The sequence below is a fragment of the Pristiophorus japonicus genome, chromosome 3, assembly GCF_044704955.1.
Source record: "Pristiophorus japonicus isolate sPriJap1 chromosome 3, sPriJap1.hap1, whole genome shotgun sequence".
In the NCBI taxonomy this organism is placed as follows: Eukaryota; Metazoa; Chordata; class Chondrichthyes; family Pristiophoridae; genus Pristiophorus; species Pristiophorus japonicus.
In genome coordinates this window covers 245,995,854-246,015,826 of record NC_091979.1, presented here as the reverse complement: position 1 = coordinate 246,015,826, position 19,973 = coordinate 245,995,854, and the positions used below count along the sequence as shown (strand labels likewise).

Here is a 19,973-nt window from a genome sequence, read left to right as displayed (position 1 = left end):
CTGACTCCACTGGAACTCCCAGGGCCAGGCAATTAGAATAAAGTAGGGCAGCACTCACATCAGGAACTAGGCAGTTAGGACACCCACTGATTGGGTGGAGTGTTGGGGGGCGGGGGGCAGAAGGAGATTGCATCGTTGACCTACAAACTAAGTCTGAATTCCAACAAGTTCAACCGAAGAACCTGTGGGGGGAGGAGGAGAGTCAGCACATTTCTAGACAGCCCATGTTCCTTCGGACATCCTAATGCTTTGTGACCAGCTACCATAAGGACATTGGCCTTTGCAGTCAGTGGACCTCACCCCCGTCACTTGCCAGTACTATGTGCTTGCTTCACGTACTGGGGGTGGAGATGGTGGGAATTCTGCAGCACTGCATTGACCTGCCTGCTTCTCTCATCAGTGGCAAAGGTGGGGGTGGTGGGCGAGGAGACACAGGAACCATCTGGCTCAGGCACAATGGGGTGATGACCCGGCCCAAATGTATCCCACCCCAATTTCTGCATCCCACTGCGGTTTAAAGCCCGAGGAAATTTGGGGGACCCCATTTCCGAAGTACACTGTTGTGTGCGTGTATCTGGAACCACCTGTGTCAATAAAATGGATAGGCGATAAGCGATAGAATCGTGTTAAAAATAATAACCAACATTGTAACAGGTAGTACAGATAATTTGGCTAATGGTTTGGCATATTAAAATATACATCTGGCAGAAAATCCAGTCTCTTTCCTTTTGTCCAACAAAAAAAAAATCACCTTCATCATTGTGGGCCGTTTTATAAATGGTGGCTATTCGTTTTGCCTGGACACTCCCCGATATAAAGTACAACATCTTCAAGTTTTTATTTTACATACTTCCATTTCTACAAAGTATGTCTCACTAAATTAATTTAAAAAAATTAATTACTGCTTTTGTTCCTTTACAATGAAAGGCTTCTTTACCCAGTAGCCACATTGCCCTAATTTGCCACGTCCCGTGATGGTGAATGAGTGAGAATTAGTGTTAGCCAGCTGTTTTGGGAAATGGGATCAGCACTGGCTCAGTGACAGTCCCAGCACTCTAATATCAAGAACTGTAAATCAAACCTCAGGTTTATTTACCAGTGCCAGTTGTCACAATGTTATCATTTCAGTACAAATGACTGTCAAGAGTATGAACAGTCTTCACTGGTGTTGTTGTTGAACCAATACTAACTGCTTTATTTCATTTTTCCTCCCTCAACTCATACTGCAAGACATCGGAGAGCACTTAATGGCGGCAAAGGAAGACATCAAACTACCTCTGTGGAAGCAACAGTAGGTAGAGATGTGCCTGCAGGGAGATTCTGCCAGGTTACCCAAAGCCATTAAATGTCCTTTTATTGTGTGAACATCTGAATAAGCTTGAACAGGTTAAAAGAGTTATAATGATTGTCCATTATGATTGGTATTATATTTATCCAACACAAGATTTGGCAAGGGTGGTTTGTCCTTTATTAAAATCTTTTTTTTTTTAGATTTCCGTCGCTGTGATCTCCTCAAATCGAATGTCTTCATTTCGCACCTCAAGGTCGTCTAATTCCCTGGCTTCCAGTTCCAGACTGAGTTGCCTCATTTCTCTTTCCAGCTCTCGGTTCCTCCTGTACATTTGGATGTAGTTGTGCTGGAGCTGTTTCTGGTACCTAATCACCTTCTCTTTCTCCCCTTGCCAAGTGCGCCGCTCCACCTCAAAGTTCTCCAACTGGTTCTCACTCCGCCTCCTTTCATACATGAGTTCGGCCCTCAGCTTCTCCACCTGCTGCCTCAGGCCCTGTTGGTTGTCTGCATTTTGCCGCTGGACCTTGGCTTCGTCGCTCTCGTACATCAGGAAGGGGTCCTCCCGCTCCTGGTATGGGCCCATTGCATGTCTCGTGTTGCCCAAGGCTTCTCTTAGGCCGGTCGTCTCCTGCTCCAACTTTCCCACCTTCTCTCTCAGAAGCTCAGCCTCATTCTTCTTCCGCTGAAGTTCATTCTCACAGACCTCCAGCTCCAAGGTCTTTGTGTGGACCGAATCTCGGAACTCGTGAATCTCATCCTCGTGATCTTGGAGTTCGGCCCGTATTTCTCGGAGCTGGGCCTTCAAGGAGACAATTTCATTTCCCTTCATAGATAGATCGGCCTGGGAGTCCTTCAGTTGCTGCTTCAGAAGGGAAATCTCTCCCGACTTTTGGCAAACCTAAAGGATGGATGCAACAACAGGAAAAGGGATCAATTTCAGAAAGTGCTCTTTACAACTCCGCTGGACTTTGCTGTGTAATTGTTCCGGTGTTTTTTTCCTCTTTGATTTAGAAATCTAAGTGAAGAGTGGAGGTTGCAAGGATGGAAAAGAGGATGATGTAGTGGTTACCTAATGCCAAACTTAGGTTATAAGAGCTTGTAGATTGCAGAAAGGAAAGACTGAGATCTTGAAAAAACGACTAAATTGGCACCGAAAAGTTGTAGGCTAAAAGTTATTTGGCTCAGAGGCAGAAAGCAAAGGGTAATGGTTGATGGGTGTTTGTATGACTAGAAGGCTGTTTCCAGTGGGGTTCCGCAGGGCTCAGTACTAGGTCCCTTGCTTTTTGTGGTATATATCAATGATTTAGACTTGAATGTAGGGGGTATGATTAAGAAGTTTGCAGATGATACTAAAATCGGCTGTGTGGTTGATAATGAAGAAGAAAGCTGTAGACTGCAGGAAGATATCAATCACCTGGTCAGGTGGGCAGAACAGTAGCAAATGGAATTCAATCCAGTGAAATGTGAGGTAATGCATTTGGGGAGGGTTAACAAGGCAAGGGAATACACATTAAATGGTAGGACACTGAGAAGTGTAGAGGGACAAAGGGACCTTGGAGCGCAGGTCCACAGATTACTGAAGGTAGCGGGTCAGGTAGACAAGGTGGTTAAGAAGGCATACGCCATACTTGCTTTTATTAGCCGAGGCATAGAACACAAGAGCAGGGAGGTTGTGCTTGAACTGGATAAAACACTAGTTAGGCCACAGCTAGAGCACTGCGTGCAGTTATGGTCACCGCATTACAGGAAGGACGTGATTGCACTAGACATGGTACAGAGGAGATTTACGAGGATGTTGCCTGGATTGGAGAATCTTAGCTATGAGGAAAGATTGGAAGCTGAGGGGTGACCTTAGAGGTGTATAAAATGATGAGGGGCCTAGATAGACTGGATAGGAAGGACCTATTTCCCTTAGCAGAGGGGTCAACAACCAGGGGGCATAGATTTAAAATAATTGGTAGGATGTTTAGAGGGGATTTGAGGGGATGGCGGTCTGGAACTCACTGCTTGAAAAGGTGGTAGAGGCAGAACCCTCACCACATTTAAAAAGTACTTGGATGTGCACTTGAAGTGCCGTAACCTATAGGGCTATGGACTAAGAGCTGGAAAGTGGGATTAGACTGTATAGCTCTTGGTCGGCTGGCGCAGACACGATGAGTTGGAATGGCCTCCGTCCGTGCTGTAAATTTCTATGATTCTATTAAGGGGGGGGGGGGGGGGGGTGGGAGAGTGGATGAAGAGTTGGAGAATTGAAGAGTGCTGGAAAGAATGGAAGGTTAACAAGGCAGACGGGCTAATTACAGAGAAAGGGAGAGAGTAACAAAGCATCTTATATGCGCATCAGGACACTGGGACAGCCTTATGGGATTTGTGAGCAGGATCTGAGTGGTGGTGGCACCATTATAAACTGGTTATACAGCCAGAGACCATTACATTTTGGTGATTTGCATCACATATATTGTTAACCTGGACTTAATGTTTTTGCTTAATTTTATTTATGATTCCAGTGTCACCATCACATTCGACACTCATAAGTTTCTCCCTCTCCCATAAACAGGGGCCAAGTCCTATGCTTGCGGGATGACACAGCCCCTTTAAGCCTGTAACTAAAGATGGCGGAAAATCACTGCGACGTTCTCTTGGCTGCTGTCCATCTTCTTTAATGACACATTTTTAAATTTAAAGACTGTTCTTATAGTCTCTTGTTTAGAAAACCTAGGGCTTAAAGTACACAACAATTTGATGATTTTGGATTAGGGTGTTTAATGTAATCCTGGTTTTCAGTGGCACATATGTGGTTGCGTGTACGACAAAAGATCAAAGCTCCTGGCTCCCATTTTGGATCAAACTGTTTTCTCGAACGTGGCCAGTTTGGAGATCAGAGTCCTAGCTGGAATTTCGGGAGTGTGGATCAGAGAAGATGACGACTGTGACATGGGGAAGTAGAAGTGACTTCAAACGTAGATTTCCCGCCCCTTTAAAAATTTTCCTCTCAGTTTTTCTTTATATTCTCCTTCCTTCTGTCTTTCTGCACAAGACATTCTCCAATCAAGGCAACAGGTCGGCAGGCCCACCCCACACTACGGAGTCTGGATTGCTTCAGCCCCATTTCATTATTTAAGATCCACAATGAGGTGTGACAACAGGTTGTTTTGTGAAAAGAAAGAAAGAGAGACCGAGAAAGAAAGCGAGAACGAGAGAAAGAAAGAGAGAGAGGAAGGAAGGAAGGAAGAAAGGGAGAGGAAGAGGAGAGCGGAAAGAGAGAGAGAGTAAAAGCAAAGAACGGAATGAGAAAGAAAGAAAAAGCGCAAGAAAGAGAAAATGAGAGAAACAGAACGTGAGAGAGAAAGAAAACGAGAGAAAAAAATAATAAAAAAAGAAAATGGAAGAAAGAAGAAAGAGAAAGAAAAATAAAGAAAGGGAAAGAAAAAGAAACAAACGTTCATGACCTCAGGACATCCCAACCACTTTACAGCTAATGAAAATACTTTATTTTGAGGTTCCTGCACTACTGGAATGGAGAGGCTGTGGGAGAGAGCGAGGTATCATCTGTGAAGGGCAGAATGAAATAGTGGCGATATGGCCATGGAAAGCTTGGAGCTGTGCCTGATTATCTGCATGGTCAGAGAATGTACCTGTATAGGCTTCTTACCACAAAATGTACAGTAAAATTGAGGATAAATGAGAATTGCAAGCTTTGGATGATCGATGTGGTGATCTTAGGTTGGGCTCTGGCCATGATCCGCGTGGGTTGTGTTTGGTATTGCAGGCGGCTCAGCATTAGCACTCGTTTCTATCAGGAATTAGCTCCAACTTATGAGGTGGCATCATATTAAGGTCATGCTCCTGCTCCAATTCAATTGGGCGTTTGGCAGCAAGAAATGTTTTCAATTTCCAGGAAAGGAGATACACAGAATGCGACAAATTCCGAAATTTGCATGTGGAAATCTGGACCAATGATTGACTTCCGACCATGTTGGCATAGACCTGACGGAGCAGTGTGCCCTGCTCTTACCCTCTCTGTAATGTTTCACTGGCACCTTGAGGAAAGCTTTGAACAGGCCATGGACACATCTGATTTGGTAAGAGTTTGGGGAACCACCAAAGTTGAAAAGAGTAGTACAGAGGATGAGATAAACAATTACTTGTGACAAGGTGCCACCAAAGGTTGGGTTTTAATAGCCAGTAGATTGTAGGAAGACGGGGAAGTGAGATCCTTGAAAAGATTGAGGTGGAAGGAGATGGTATGACGAATCTCAATTTCATCACATTGACAATTCAGGGTTACATGGAATGTACAGAACAGAACCAGGCCATTTGGACCAACTGGTTCATGCCTAGACTAAGAATGTAAAGTCCAATGCCTACTTCACTCCATGGAAGAGGAAGATATTACACACTGTTACACAGAGCTCCCTGGGAGAGACAACGCTCGGAATTCCGATAAATTATGTGCAGTGTTTATGCTCCACACGAGTCTCTTCCCGCCCAACTTCATCTCACCCTATCAGCATAACCGTCCATTCCTTTCTCGTTCATGTGTTTATCTAGCTTCCCCTCAAAGGGTTAATTACCTCTCTGAAATTTAGAATCAGTTACAGCTTAAATGGAACGAAGTGTGAGCATCAACAACTGACTCATTATTACTGCGCGGAATATCTTTAGTGCATTGGACATTGCATTCTGGTCTGTGGGAGAATAAATCATCTAGGATTCAGTGTCTGTGTGGGTGTGTGCGTGTGATGGAGTGGGTGTGTCTCTGGGTGTTCGTGGCAGATGTGGTGGGTAAGGGGGGAGGTGTGTGGGGTGGGGCGGCCTGTGTGTGTCTGGGGGGCGTGCGTGCGTGTGTCTGGGGGGCGTGCGTGCGTGTGTCGGGGGGGTCGTGCGTGTGTGTGTGGAGAGGGGGCGTATGTGTGTGGAGAGGGGGCATGTGTGTGGAGGGGGGGCCTGTGTGTGTGGAGGGGCTTGTGTGGGGGGGCGTGTGTGGGGGGGGCGTGTGTGGGGGGGGGGCGTGTGTGGGGGGGAGCGTGTGTGGGGGGGGGGGCGTGTGTGGGGGGGGCGTGTGTGGGGGGGGGGGCGTGTGTGGGGGGGGCGTGTGTGGGGGGGGCGTGTGTGGGGGGGGCGTGTGTGGGGGGGGCGTGTGTGGGGGGGGCGTGTGTGGGGGGGGCGTGTGTGGGGGGGGCGTGTGTGGGGGGGGCGTGTGTGGGGGGGCGTGTGTGGGGGGGGCGTGTGTGGGGGGGGGCGTGCGGGGGGGGGGCGTGCGGGGGGGGGCGTGGGGCGTGTGTGGGGGGGCGTGTGTGGGGGGGCGTGTGTGGGGGGGGCGTGTGTGGGGGGGGGTCGTGTGGGGGGGGGGCGTGTGGGGGGGGGGCGTGTGGGGGGGGCGTGTGTGGGGGGGGCGTGTGTGGGGGGGGCGTGTGTGGGGGGGGCGTGTGTGGGGGGGGCGTGCGGGGGGGGCGTGCGGGGGGGGGCGTGCGGGGGGGGGGCGTGCGGGGGGGGGGCGTGGAGCGTGTGTGGGGGGGCGTGTGTGTGGGGGGGGGTCGTGTGTGTGTGGGGGGGGCGTGTGTGTGTGGGGGGGGGGCGTGTGTGTGTGGGGGGGGGGCGTGTGTGTGTGGGGGGGGCGTGTGTGTGTGGGGGGGGGGGCGTGTGTGTGTGGGGGGGGGGCGTGTGTGTGTGGGGGGGGGGCGTGTGTGTGTGGGGGGGGGGCGTGTGTGTGTGGGGGGGGGGCGTGTGTGTGTGGGGGGGGGCGTGTGTGTGTGGGGGGGGGGGCGTGTGTGTGTGGGGGGGGGGCGTGTGTGTGTGTGGGGGGGGGGGCGTGTGTGTGTGGGGGGGGGGGGGCGTGTGTGTGTGGGGGGGGCGGGTGCGTGTGTGTGTGGGGGGGGGGGCGTGTGTGTGTGAGGGTGTGAGAGAGATGGAAATGGAACCCTTTGCAAACCACGTCACCCACCTCCCATTGGGTCTCCTCCAGTCGCGGCCCAAGCTCGGTCTGCTCTTTCTCAATCAGGGCACACTTCTTCTCCAGCACCTCGCGCTCCTGCAGTAGCTGGCCAAAGTCCTCCTGCAGCTTCTTCTTCTCCTGCTGGAGCTGGAAGACCTGGAGCTGGAGCACCTGTTGCATGCGCTGGGCCTTCTGCGAGCTCTGCTTGAGCTTGGCGGCACAGCCCAGCCGCAGCTCCTCCGCCTCCTGCTCGCAGCGCCGCTGCTTCTCCTCGTAGACCTGGCACAGGGCCGCCTCGTTCTCCTCCAGGCTCTCACGCAGGGCCTGCAGCTCGGCCTCCCGCTCCCGCAGCCGCTCCTCCAGCTCCCGGGCCGCCAGCTCGTGGCCCGAGACGGGCGAGCGCTCCAGCGATCCGCCGCGGCCGCCCCCTCCCCCGCCGCCGTCGGACAGTGGGCGGGCGCGCCCGTTGAGCGAGGCCGTGCTCTTGCTGGAGGAGGAGCGGCCGCTGTCGGAGTTGGACAGTCCCGCCAGCCCCGTCGTCATGCCCCGTTCGTGGAAGGCGTGGGGCCCGCCTGGCTCCAGGTTGATGTGGCCGGTGGACGAGCTGACCCCCCCCTGGTCCGGCGCATGGCCGCAGCCCGTGCTGTAGGTCGGCAGGCTGGACAGCGAGTTGCGGCCCGAGTCCGACAGGGTGCCCGAGTGCGCGCTGCTCCGGCAGCTGTAGCCCCCCTGCAAGGAGTCGCGCTTCTCTGCGCCGTTGACGGAGCACGCCGAGATCCCGTTGAACAGGATGTTCAGGCTCCCCTGGCTGTCCGAAAGGCCATTAACCGGTCGGGGAACAAGGTACTGGACAGAGTTCCTGTTCTTGGGCATCACGGGCTTGAAGGCCGTCGGTCGGATCAAGTTCTTTTCAATGTTCTGAAACACAATGAAATATTCATCACAAAAAAGCTCAGAGAGAAAAAAACTGCATTTAAAGGAGAGGTCAACGTCATTAAATTTTAACAGGCGGCGAACCTTTTGGAAGGCCGAATCTTGTATCTTTTAATCTCTCTGATTGAAAGATATAAGATTCGGAGAGGGCTTGACAGGGTAGATGCTGAGAGACTGTTTTACCAGTCTGGAACTAGGGGGCATAATATTAGGATGATGGGGTCGGCCATTTAAGACAGAGATGAGGAGGAATATCTTCACTCTAAGGGTTGTGAATCTTTAGAATTCTCTATCCCAAAGAGCTGTGGATGCTCAGTCGTTGAGTATATTCAAGGCCGAGAGCGATAGATTTTTGGACTCGAGGGGAATCCAGGGATATGGAGATCAGGCAGGAAAATGGAGTGGAGGTCGATGATCAGCCATGATCTTATTGAATGGCGAAGCAGGCTCGAGGCGCCGAGTGGCCTACTCCTGCTCCTATTTCTTACATTCTCATGAAAGAAGCAACAAGAACAATTTGTATTTATATAGCGCCTTTAAGATAGTAAAAGGCTCCCCACAAGAGCATTATCAGACAGAATTTGACACCGAGCCACATAAGGAAATAATAGGACTGGTGGCTAAAAGCTTGGTCAAAGAGGTAAGTTTTTAGGGGCAGAGAAAGAAAGACTTGCATTTATATAGTGCCTTTCATGACCACCAGATGTCTTAAACACTTTACAACCAATGAAGTACATTTGAAGTCCAGTCATTCTTGTAATGTGAGAAACGCAGCAGCCAATTTGCATACAGCAAGCTCCCACAGTGTGATAATGACCAGATAATCTGTTTATTATGTTGATTGAGGGATAAATATTGGCCCCAGGACACCTCCCCTGCTCTTCATTGAAATAGTGCCATGGGATGTTTTACATCCACCTGAGAGAGCAGACGGGGCCTCGGTTTAACATCTGATCCAAAGGACGGCACCTCTGACAGTGCAGCACTCCCTCAGCACTGCATTGGGAGTGTCAGCCTAGATTTATGTGCTCGAGTCCCTGGGACTTGAACCGACTCAGAGGCGAGTGTGCTGAGCCACGGCTGACAGAGAAAGCAGGTTTAAAGGAGAGAGAGGTAGAGAGGCGGAGAGGTTTAGGTACGACGACGATGATGATGTCAGACACAGCTGATGTGATGCTGCACTGATAATTTACACACCTTGCGAAGAATGTCTACAGACCAATCATGGTAGTGGGTGGGGGGGGGGGGGGGGGGGGGGAAAGTTTGCCAAACATTTACTCATGCAGTCAGAGCCCTTTAAATACTTCAAGTGCCGAGGTAACTCAAGGGCCAACTGGTTGGGAACCCTTCATTCAAACGGCAGCCCCATCCCCCACCTTCAACATTCACCCCTTCCACCCCAGCGCACTGTGGCTGCAGTGTGTACCATCCAGAAGATGCACTGCAGCAACTCGCCATGGATTCTTTGACAGCACCTCCCAAACCCGCGACCTCTACCACCTAGAAGGACAAGGGCAGCAGGCGCATGGGAACACCATCACTTGCAAGTTCCCCTGCAAGTCACGCACTATCCTGACTTGAAAATATATCGGCCGTTCCTTCATTGTCGCTGGGTGAGAATCCTGGATCTACCTCCGTTGCAGCACTGGGAGTACCTTCACCAGAGGGACTGCAGCGGTTCAAGGTGGCGACTCACCACCACCTTCTCGAGGCCAATTAGGGATGGGCAATAAATGCCAGCCTTGCCAGCGATGCCCACATCCCGTGAACGAATACAAACAAACCTGTTGCAACAAAGTGTCCCCCCCACTTCTGTTGGGAGACCATCGCCTTGTGTTAAGTCGGTCAGGGCTCTGACCTTCCATCACGGGTTAGACTAGCCCTGCACCGAGCATTCTGCACTACCGACAACCATTTCATTGCAAGACAGGGTTCTCTGGGCAAGCAGACACAGTTTGGGGATGGGGGGGAGAAGATTAAGACATAGCCAAGGTACTGGGATGATACAGGAGTTACAGAAAGCAGTCAGCCTGACACATAAAAGGCAACGGCAAACTGACACTCACAGCCGGATGAAGTTTCTGGGGAGTAAAAGCTTTGAAAATTGATTTTCTTTCTCTGATGCGAGTTACAATTTCAACAAATGATTTATGATTTAATAAACTCTGGGGAAGGAGGATTGGGCTCCAGTGTCATGTATATTATTGCTTGAACTCCCGACCCCCCAGTCCCCAAATTCTACTCGACTAAATGTCCCTTTAATTAAAACAAATTAAAGCAATATACTGCAGATTCTGGAAATCTGAAATAACGAGAGGAAAAGCTGGAAACAGTCAGCAAGTGTGGCAGCGTCTGTGGCTAGTCCTGACGAAGGGTCATCGACCTGAAACGTTAACTCGGTTTCTCTCGTCTCTGATGCTGCCTGACCTGCCAAGTATCTCCAGCATTTCCTGTCCCTTTAATTACTGTGAGAATGATGTTCGATGATAATCAAAGCTTTGCTTTTTGCAATGGGAGACGATGGCTGGTCTTGGGACCCGGCGTGCCTGATGGCCTGTGCACCCAGACAGATGGAAGAGTAGAAATAATTGCTAGAATGGTGGTTCTCTTGACTAATCTTGGGGACCAGGGTGAAATTACTCTCTCTATGAAGATCAAGAGACGAGGGTAAGGCCCAGGATGGATTGACTGTACATGGTCTGTGAAGGAGTGGGGATAAATAAAAAAACCTAAAAAGACTTGCATTTATATAGCGCCTTTCATGTCCATCGGACCTCTCAAAGCGCTTTACATCCAATGGAGTACTTTTGGAGTGCAGTCACTGTTGTAATGTGGAAAAAGCGCCAGCCAATTTACGCACAGCAAGCTCCCACACACAGCAATGTGATAATGACCAGAAATGTTGATTGAGGAATAAATATTGGCCAGGACACCGGGGATAACTCCCCTGCTCTTCTTCGAAACAGTGCCGTGGGATCGGTTATGTCCACCTGAGAGAGTAGACAGGGCCTCGGTTTATCGCCTCATCTTTAGGCCTTTTGCCACTCTGTGTTTTCCTGGGGAAGGGGCTCCCCAGTGATGTAGTAAGCAAACATACCAGCCGGCATTGGCAGTGACCCATGTAAGAACATAAGAAATAGGAGCAGGAGTAGGCCATTTGGCCCCTCGAGCCTGCTCCGCCATTCAATAAGATCATGGCTGATCTGATCATGGACTCAGCTCCACTTCCAGCCAGCATTGGTAATGAAAAATATTTGAGCGCTCCCCATAACCCTTTACTCTCTTATCACTCAAAAATCTGTCTATCTCCACCTTAAACATATTCAATGACCCAGCCTCTACAGCTCTCTGGGGAAGAGAATTCCACAGATTTACAACCCTCAGAGAAGAAATTCCTCCTCATCTCAGTTTTAAATGGGCAGCTTCTTATTCTGAGACTATGTCCCCTAGTTTTAGTTTCCCCTATGAGTGGAAATATCCTCTCTGCATTAACATTGTCGAGCCCCCTCATTATCTTATATGTTTCAATAAGATCACCTCTCATTCTTCTGAACTCCAATGAGTATAGGCCCAACCTATTCAACCACCTCAGCTCCGGAATCAACCTAGTGAACCTTCTCTGAACAGCCTCCAATGCAAGTATAAATACGGAGACGAAAACTGTACGCAGTACTCCAGGTGTGGCCTCACCAATACACTGTACAGTTGTAGCAGAACTTCGCTGCTTTTATACTCTATTCCCCTTGCAATAAAGGCCAACATTCCATTTGCCTGATTACTTGCTGTACCTGCATTCTCACTTTAAGATAAATAAAGCCACTGGTTTGATTCCCTGGTCAGCGCAGAGGGAACTGGTCTGAGCCAGGGCTGTAGTGGCAGCATTTTCCAGGATTTGTGGTGGTGGTGGTGGTGGGGGGCGGGGGGGTGGAGGGAGAGAATGATCCCTGCTTCGGTTCTTGATCTGTCTCCAGCGCCTGCAGACGGAACGCTGGAGATTGGTCGGGGGCTGAATAAAGCTTGGCTGTGAAGCCCTCACTGTCGAAAAGCCGGCTAATACCCTTCAATGATTTCTTACAGAAAATGTTGGAAACACTCGGCAGGTCAGGTTCGCAGTTCTGATAAAAGCTCATCGATTTGAAACATTAACGGTTACTCTCTCCACAGATGCTGACTGACCTGCTGAGTGTTTCCAGCATTTTCTGTTATTATTTCAGTTTTCCAGCATCTGCAGTATTCTGCTTTTATTTTACTTCTTAATTCACTTCCAATTCGACTTTGAAACTGCAGTCTGTCTCCCTTATTAAACCGTTCAGTGAATCAATAATAGTATCAGAGAAACCTATTTTAGTCTACATTCAATTATTAGCTATTTGTTAGAATAAGTTACATTTTATTAGCACTGCAACCTATTAAAAAAGAAGGATAGCAGAGAAAGAGAGACAGATAGAGAGCGAGAACATACAAAATTCTCACAGGGCTTGATAGGGTAAACATAGAGACATAGAAAATAGGTGCAGGAGTAGGCCATTCGGCCCTTCGAGCCTGCATCACCATTCAATATGATCATGCTGATCATGCATAACAGTACCCCATTCCTGCTTTCTCTCCATACCCCTTGATCCCTTTAGCCGTGAGGGCCACATCTAACTCCCTTTTAATATATCTAACGAACTGGCCCCAACAACGTTCTGTGGTCGAGAATTCCACAGGTTAACAACTCTCTGAGTGAAGAAGTTTCTCCTCATCTCGGTCCTAAATGGCTTACCCCTCATCCTTGGACTGTGACCCCTGGTTCTGGACTTCCCCAACATCAGGAACATTCTTCCTGCATCTAACCTGTCCAATTCCGTCAGAATTTTATATGTTTCTATGAGATCTCCTCTAATTCTTCTAAATTCCATTGAATACAAGCCTAGTCGATCTAGTCTTTCTTCATATGTCAGTCCTGTCATCCCGGGAATCAGTCTGGTGAACCTTCGCTGCACTCCCTCAATGGCAAGAATGTCCTTCCTCAGATTAGGAGACCAAAATTGTACACAATATTCAAGGTGTGGCCTTACCAAGGTCCTGTACAACTGTAGTAAGACCTCCCTGCTCCTATACTCGAATCCTCTCGCTATGAAGGCCAACATGCCATTTGCCTTCTTCACCGCCTGCTGTACCTGCATGCCAACTTTCAATGACTGATGTACCATGACACCCAGGTCTCGTTGCATCTCCCCTTTTCGTAATCTGCCACCATTCAGATAATATTCTGCCTTCATGTTTTTGCCACCAAAGTGGATAACCTCACATTTATCCACATTATACTGCATCTGCCATATATTTGCCCACTCACCTAACCTGCCCAAGTCACGCTGCAGCCTCTTAGCATCCTCCTCACAGCTCACACTGCCATCCAGCTTAATGTCATCTGCAAACTTGGAGATATTACATTCAATTCCTTCGTCTAAATCATTAATGTATATTGTAAAGAGCTGGGGTCCCAGCACTGAACCTTGCGGTACCCCACTAGTCACTGCCTGCCATTCTGAAAAGGACCCGTTTATTCCTACTCTTTGCTTCCTATCTGCCAACCAGTTCTCTATCCACGTCAATACATTACCCCAATACCATGTGCTTTAATTTTGCACACTAATCTCTTGTGTGGGACCTTATCAAAAGCCTTTTGAAAGTCCAAATACACCACATCCACTGGTTCTCCCTTGTCCACTCTACTAGTTACATCCTCAAAAAATTCTAGAAGATTTGTCAAGCATGATTTCCCTTTCATAAATCCATGCTGACTTGGACTGATCCTGTCACTGCATTCCAGGCAGGGTGTATCCCCTAGCTTGGGGAGTCTAGAACTAGGGGGTCACAGTCTCAGAATAAGAGGTTGGCTATTTAGGACTGAGATGAGGAGAAATTTCTTCACTCAGAGGGTGGTGAATCTTTGGAATTCTCTACTCCAGAGGGCTGTCGATGCTCAGTCGTTGAGTATATTCAAGATAGAGATATATAGATGTTTGGATGTTAAGGGAATCAAGGGATTATGGGGACAGTGTGGGAAAGTGGAGGTTTATATGGCGCCTTTCACAACCCCAGGACGACTTAAAGCGCTTTATAGCCAATGAAGTATTTTTTGGTGTGTACTCACTGTTGTAATATGGGAAACGCTGCAGCCAATTTTGCACACAGCAAGCTCCCACAAACAGCAATGTGATAATGACCAGATAATCTGTTTCTATGTTATGTTGATCGAGGGATAAATATTGGCCAGGACACCGGGGATAACTCGCCTGCTCTTCGAAATAGTGCCATGCGATCTTTTACACCCACCTGAGAGAGCAGATGGGGCCTCGGTTTAACGTCACATCCGAAAGACGGCACCGCCGACAGTATCTGCCTAGATTTTGTGCTCAAGTCTCTGGAGTGGGGCATGAACCCAAAACACTCTGACTCAGAGCGAGAGTGCTACCCACTGAGCCACAGCTGACTGAGTTGAGGTAGAAGATCAGCCAAGGTCTTATTGAATGGCTGAGCAGGCTCGAGGGGCCGAATGGCCTACTCCTGCTCCTAATCCTTATGAGAGAGCAAGAAAGAAAAAGAAAAAGATAAAGCAAGAGAGAGAAAGGATAAAAGAAAGATAGATAGAAAGAGAGAAAGAAGGAAAGAAAGACAGAGCGCCAGAGATAAAGAATGAGAGAAAGATTTTGATTCAATCTCAGGTTTTAGTTGATGCTTATAAACCATCTCTGGAGCTTCATTCTTGTGGTTCATGATGCCATCTGCACTCAATTAAATTACAGTTGTTTATGCACTCCCATAGTTCCATATATAGTGCACTCTGAAGGAAATAAATAATTCAAAGCCGGGATTGTTTTTTTTAGGAATGTTAGAAAGCCCTCAGGGATCCAAAGTTGTGTTTGAAGCAGCACCTCTTAATGGAGTTGTTACCATTTAACAATTCCCTTTCTAAACATTGTTAGCACTTGCCAATTTTAACAAAACCCCCCTGGGCCCTGTAACCGCGTTGAGTGAATGTTATTACATCGAAACGTGCATGATGTTCCTTTGCCTGCTATTCTAACGGAGGTGTTGGCCCACTTAAAATAAAACATTGGATGAAGGGAATGTCATACCAACACGAGCGGTCTTCCCATCAGTGCCAGCTTGGCTCAGTTGGTAGTGCCCTTGCCCGGAATCAGAAGAACGTGGGTTCAAACACCGCCTCAGAACTTGGCACCGTGCTGAAGTGGTGGCCGCGAGGGGGCAGTGCTGAAGTGTGATACTGGCACCCACGAGAGCGGAATTTGTCTGATTGCCTTCTGATCCACAAGACAAGATTTCAGCAGTGAAGTCGCGTCAGCTGTGGCTCAGTGGGTAGCACACTCACCTCCGAGTCAGAAGGTTGTGGGTTCAAATCCCACTCCAGGGACTTGAACACACAAATCCAGGCAGACACTCCCAGTGCAGTGCCAAGGAAGCGCTGCACTGTCGGAGGCGCCGTCTTTCGGATGAAACGTTAAACCGAGGCCCCGTCTGCTCTCACAGGTGGATGTAAAAGATCCCATGGGCACTATTTCGAAGAAGAGCAGGGGAGTTATCCCTGGTGTCCCTCAATCAACATAACAAAAAAAACAGATTATCTGGTCATTATCACATTGCTGTTTGTGGGAGCTTGCTTGTGCACAAGTTGGCTGCTGTGTTTTACAAATTACAACAGTGACTACACTCCAGAAGTACTTCATTGGCTGTAATGCGCTTTGAGACGTCCGCTGTTCGTGTAAGGCACTATACAGATGCAAGTCTTTGTTTCTTTATACACTGGACTGCATGATAGTGATTTTTAGTTGGGTCTGTATTTAGTTGCTCAAGGCAACATACGTGGCGGACATCGAGGACCAAATGTGGAACGAGGTGACAATATCCGCACTTAATTGATTGCATTGGCAATTATGGCATTCACAATGTAATGCTGTACTTTGCAATGATCAATGGATACCATACATTACATAATATCTTTAATAATTCATTTGTTAAATGGTTTTAATGCTTTGAAAATCTAAATGTTCTCTATATACAAAGCTGATAGTTTAAAATCCTGCAAAGCTATCTCCTTTATCTTTATTCTCACAATGTCTCCTGTTGTCAAAGATACAAGTGCTTATTTTATTTTTTCTGTTAAATTATGAGCAGAACTTGTGACGTACAAAGCAACGGGAGGAGGCCATTCCACGTCTCGAGCATGTCCTGCCGTTTCATTGGATCATGGCTGATCTGCCAGAGTGACCAGATTGTTGCCAGGACCGTTTCCCAGACTGCACGCCAGAATCTGATGCTCAGTTACCGAGTTCTCCTGTTGCCCCGACAATATCCCACCCAACCTGCAACGGCATATCCCCTACAATGGAGCTTCAGGGAGTGGTGGATAAGTGAAAATAACAACACAAGAACATAAGAAATAGGAGCAGAAGTAAGCCATTTGGCCCCTCGAGCCTGCTCCGCCATTTAATAAGATCATGGCTGATCTGATCATTGGTTCAGCTCCACTTCCCTGCCCACTCCCGATAACCATCGACTCCCTTATCGCTCAAAAATCTGTCTATCTCCGCCTTAATAACCTAGCCTCCACAGCTCTCTGGGGCAGAGATTTCCATAGATTTACAACCCTCAGAAGAAATTTCTCCTCATCTCAGTTTTAAATGGGCAGCCCCTTATTCTGAGACTATGCCTCCTAGTTCTAGTTTTCCCTACGAGTGGAAACATCCTCTCTGCATCCACCTTGTCGAGCCCCCTCATTATCTTATATGTTTCGATAAGATCATCTTTCATTCTTCTGAACTCCAATAAGTATAGGCCCAACCTATCTTCATAAGTCAACCCCCTCATCTCCGGAATCAACCGAGTGAACAGCCCCAGCTGTTTACACTGTACATTAATGATTTAGACGAGGGGATTAAATGTAGTATCTCCAAATTTGCGGATGACACTAAGTTGGGTGGCAGTGTGAGCTGCGAGGAGGATGCTATGAGGCTGCAGAGTGACTTGGATAGGTTAGGTGAGTGGGCAAATGCATGGCAGATGAAGTATAATGTGGATAAATGTGAGGTTATCCACTTTGGTGGTAAAAACAGAGAGACAGACTATTATCTGAATGGTGACAGATTAGGAAAAGGGGAGGTGCAAAGAGACCTGGGTGTCATGGTACATCAGTCATTGAAGGTTGGCATGCAGGTGCAGCAGGCGGTTAAGAAAGCAAATGGCATGTTGGCTTTCATAGCGAGGGGATGAGTACAGGGGCAGGGAAGTGTTGCTACAATTGTACAGGGCCTTGGTGAGGCCACACCTGGAGTATTGTGTACAGTTTTGGTCTCCTAACCTGAGGAAGGACATTCTTGCTATTGAGGGAGTGCAGCGAAGGTTCACCAGACTGATTCCCGGGATGGCGGGACTGAAAGACTGGATCAACTGGGCTTGTATTCACTGGAGTTCAGAAGAATGAGAGGGGACCTCATAGAAACGTTTAAAATTCTGACGGAGTTAGACAGGTTAGATGCAGGAAGAATGTTCCCAATGTTGGGGAAGTCCAGAACCAGGGGACACAGTCTAAGGATAAGGGGGAAGCCATTTAGGACCGAGATGAGGAGGAATTTCTTCACCCAGAGAGTGGTGAACCTGTGGAATTCTCTACCACAGAAAGTTGTTGAGGCCAATTCACTAAATATATTCAAAAAGGAGTTAGATGAAGTCCTTACTACTAGGGGAATCAAGGGGTATGGTGAGAAAGCAGGAATGGGGTACTGAAGTTGCATGTTCAGCCATGAACTCATTGAATGGCGGTGCAGGCTAGAAGGGCCGAATGGCCTACTCCTGCACCTATTTTCTATGTTTCTATGTTTCTATGTTTCTCTGAACTGCCTCCATTGCAAGTATATCCTTCCTTAAATACGGAGACCAAAACTGTCTGCAGTACTCCAGGTGTGGCCTCACCAATACCCTGTACAGTTGTAGCAGGACTTCTCTGCTTTTATACTCTATCCCCCTTGCAATAAAGGCCAACATTCCATTTGCCTTCCTGATTACTTGCTGTACCTGCATACTCACTTTTTGTGTTTCATGCACAAGGACCCCCAGGTCTCTCTTTGTGCTGCAGATAAGCTGGCCTAGAAATTGGTTCTAGCCGGTTCTAGTAGGCTGGCACAAACTAGGAATTGGGAGCGGTCAATGGACCAGAATGGTTAGGCCCGAAGCACAGCCGATAGCGGGCCTTGGGTCTCATTTAAATTCCAGGCAGCTCAGCAGCGAATTGCCATTGGCTTTTTGAGCGCTGCTCTCAGGTAGGACCCAGAATGGAAGGGGGCAATCAGGAGGGAGAGGGATGATCGGGTGGGCAGGGCAATTGGGAAGGTGGCGGGGGGGGTGCTGCGATTGGGAGGGATGGCCAATCTGGAAAGGTAAGCAATCATCAGGGGTGGTGGGGGTGGATGTTGATCAGGTGGGCGCTGAGTGGGAGCCAGCGATGGTCTTCGGCACTCCTGCTCCATTCGGCTCAGTATTCATTAACAATCTTGCCTTTTTGTTGTCGTCCCTTTACGGACAGCCGGATAGGCCGCACCTAGACCTGGCTTTCCTGAGCACAGCCAGCACTGGACAGCTGCCCTCACCAGACTGATTCCTAGGATGGTGGGGGGGGGTGGGATTGGCCTCTGAGGAGAGATTGCCTCTTTGATCAAGCTTTTGGCCACTTGTCCCAATATATCTCTGTGGCTTGGCGTCAAATTTTGTTTGATTATGCTCCTGTGAAGCGCCTTCGGACGTTTTACTGCATTAAAGGCACTATGTAAATGCAAGTCTGCTCCTCAAGTGTGAAAGTGATATTCTACTGCAACTGTAGTACTGGCAGTAAGGAGCGCACAAACAATTGCCGTGCGTTCATTAAAGATTGAACGAGTGAGAACTTGCATTTATGGAACAACTTTCACTACCTCAAGATATTCCAAAGCCATTCTCAGCCAATGATTTTTTGGAGTGGCGTCTCTGTTGTCATGTTGGAAACACGGCAGCCAATTTGGACACAGCAAGAAAGATTTGCATTTATATAGCACCTTTCACGACCACTGGATGTCCCAAATGCTTTACAGCCAATTAAGTAGTTTTGAAGTGCAGTCACTGTTGTAATGTGGGAAACAGGCAGTCAATTTGCTCACAGCAAGCTCCCACAAACAGCAATGTGGTAATGACCAGACATCCCTTTCTAGTGATGTTGATTGAGGGTTAAATATTTGGCAGGACACCAGGGATAACTCCCCTGCTCGTCTTCAAAATAATGCCACGGGATCTTTTACATCCACCTGAGAGAGCAGAAGGGGCCTCGATTTAACGTCTCACCCAAAAGAAAGCACCTCCGACAGTGCAGCTGTCCCTCAGCACTGCACTGGAGTGTCAGCCTAGATTTATGTGCTCAAGTTTCTGGAGTGGGACAACCTTCTGATTCAGAGGCAAGTGTGCTACCCACTGAGCCACAGCTGACAAATAATCTTTTTTTTTAAAGTGAGCAAGGTCCCACAAACAGCAAATGAGAAAAATTACCAGATAATTTTATCCTGCACGGGTTGGTACAAGTACAAGAAGAGACAGTTGAGTCAGAGCCCGAAGCGACTGAGCTGGAAATCCAAACACTATTACTGATTTGAAAAACACAGCCTGCATCATGTTCTCATCTGATTTCATATATTAAGATCTGTTCAGCTTCCTGCAAAGGCTTTGAGCACTAAGTAGATTGCGTAGATTTTATTTTTAAATACAACTTTTGAGACTTAAAGTATTTTA

At 48.3% G+C, this 19,973-nt stretch overlaps 1 protein-coding gene across 5 annotated transcripts in view; it reads right to left on the bottom strand.

Annotated features, from left to right (window-relative positions):
- Positions 1 to 1,071: 1,071 nt before the first annotated feature.
- Positions 1,072 to 19,973, bottom strand: part of lzts2a (leucine zipper, putative tumor suppressor 2a) — a 259,923-nt gene continuing 241,021 nt past the window's right edge. For all 5 annotated transcript variants that reach the window (XM_070876497.1, XM_070876498.1, XM_070876499.1 and 2 more), the window contains 2 exons: positions 7,236 to 8,144; positions 1,072 to 2,189 (listed from right to left, as the gene is read on the bottom strand). In XM_070876497.1, the coding sequence (XP_070732598.1) occupies positions 1,488 to 2,189; positions 7,236 to 8,144 (1,611 nt within the window). In that variant the 3' untranslated portion in view covers positions 1,072 to 1,487. The remainder of the gene's footprint in view (positions 2,190 to 7,235; positions 8,145 to 19,973) is intronic.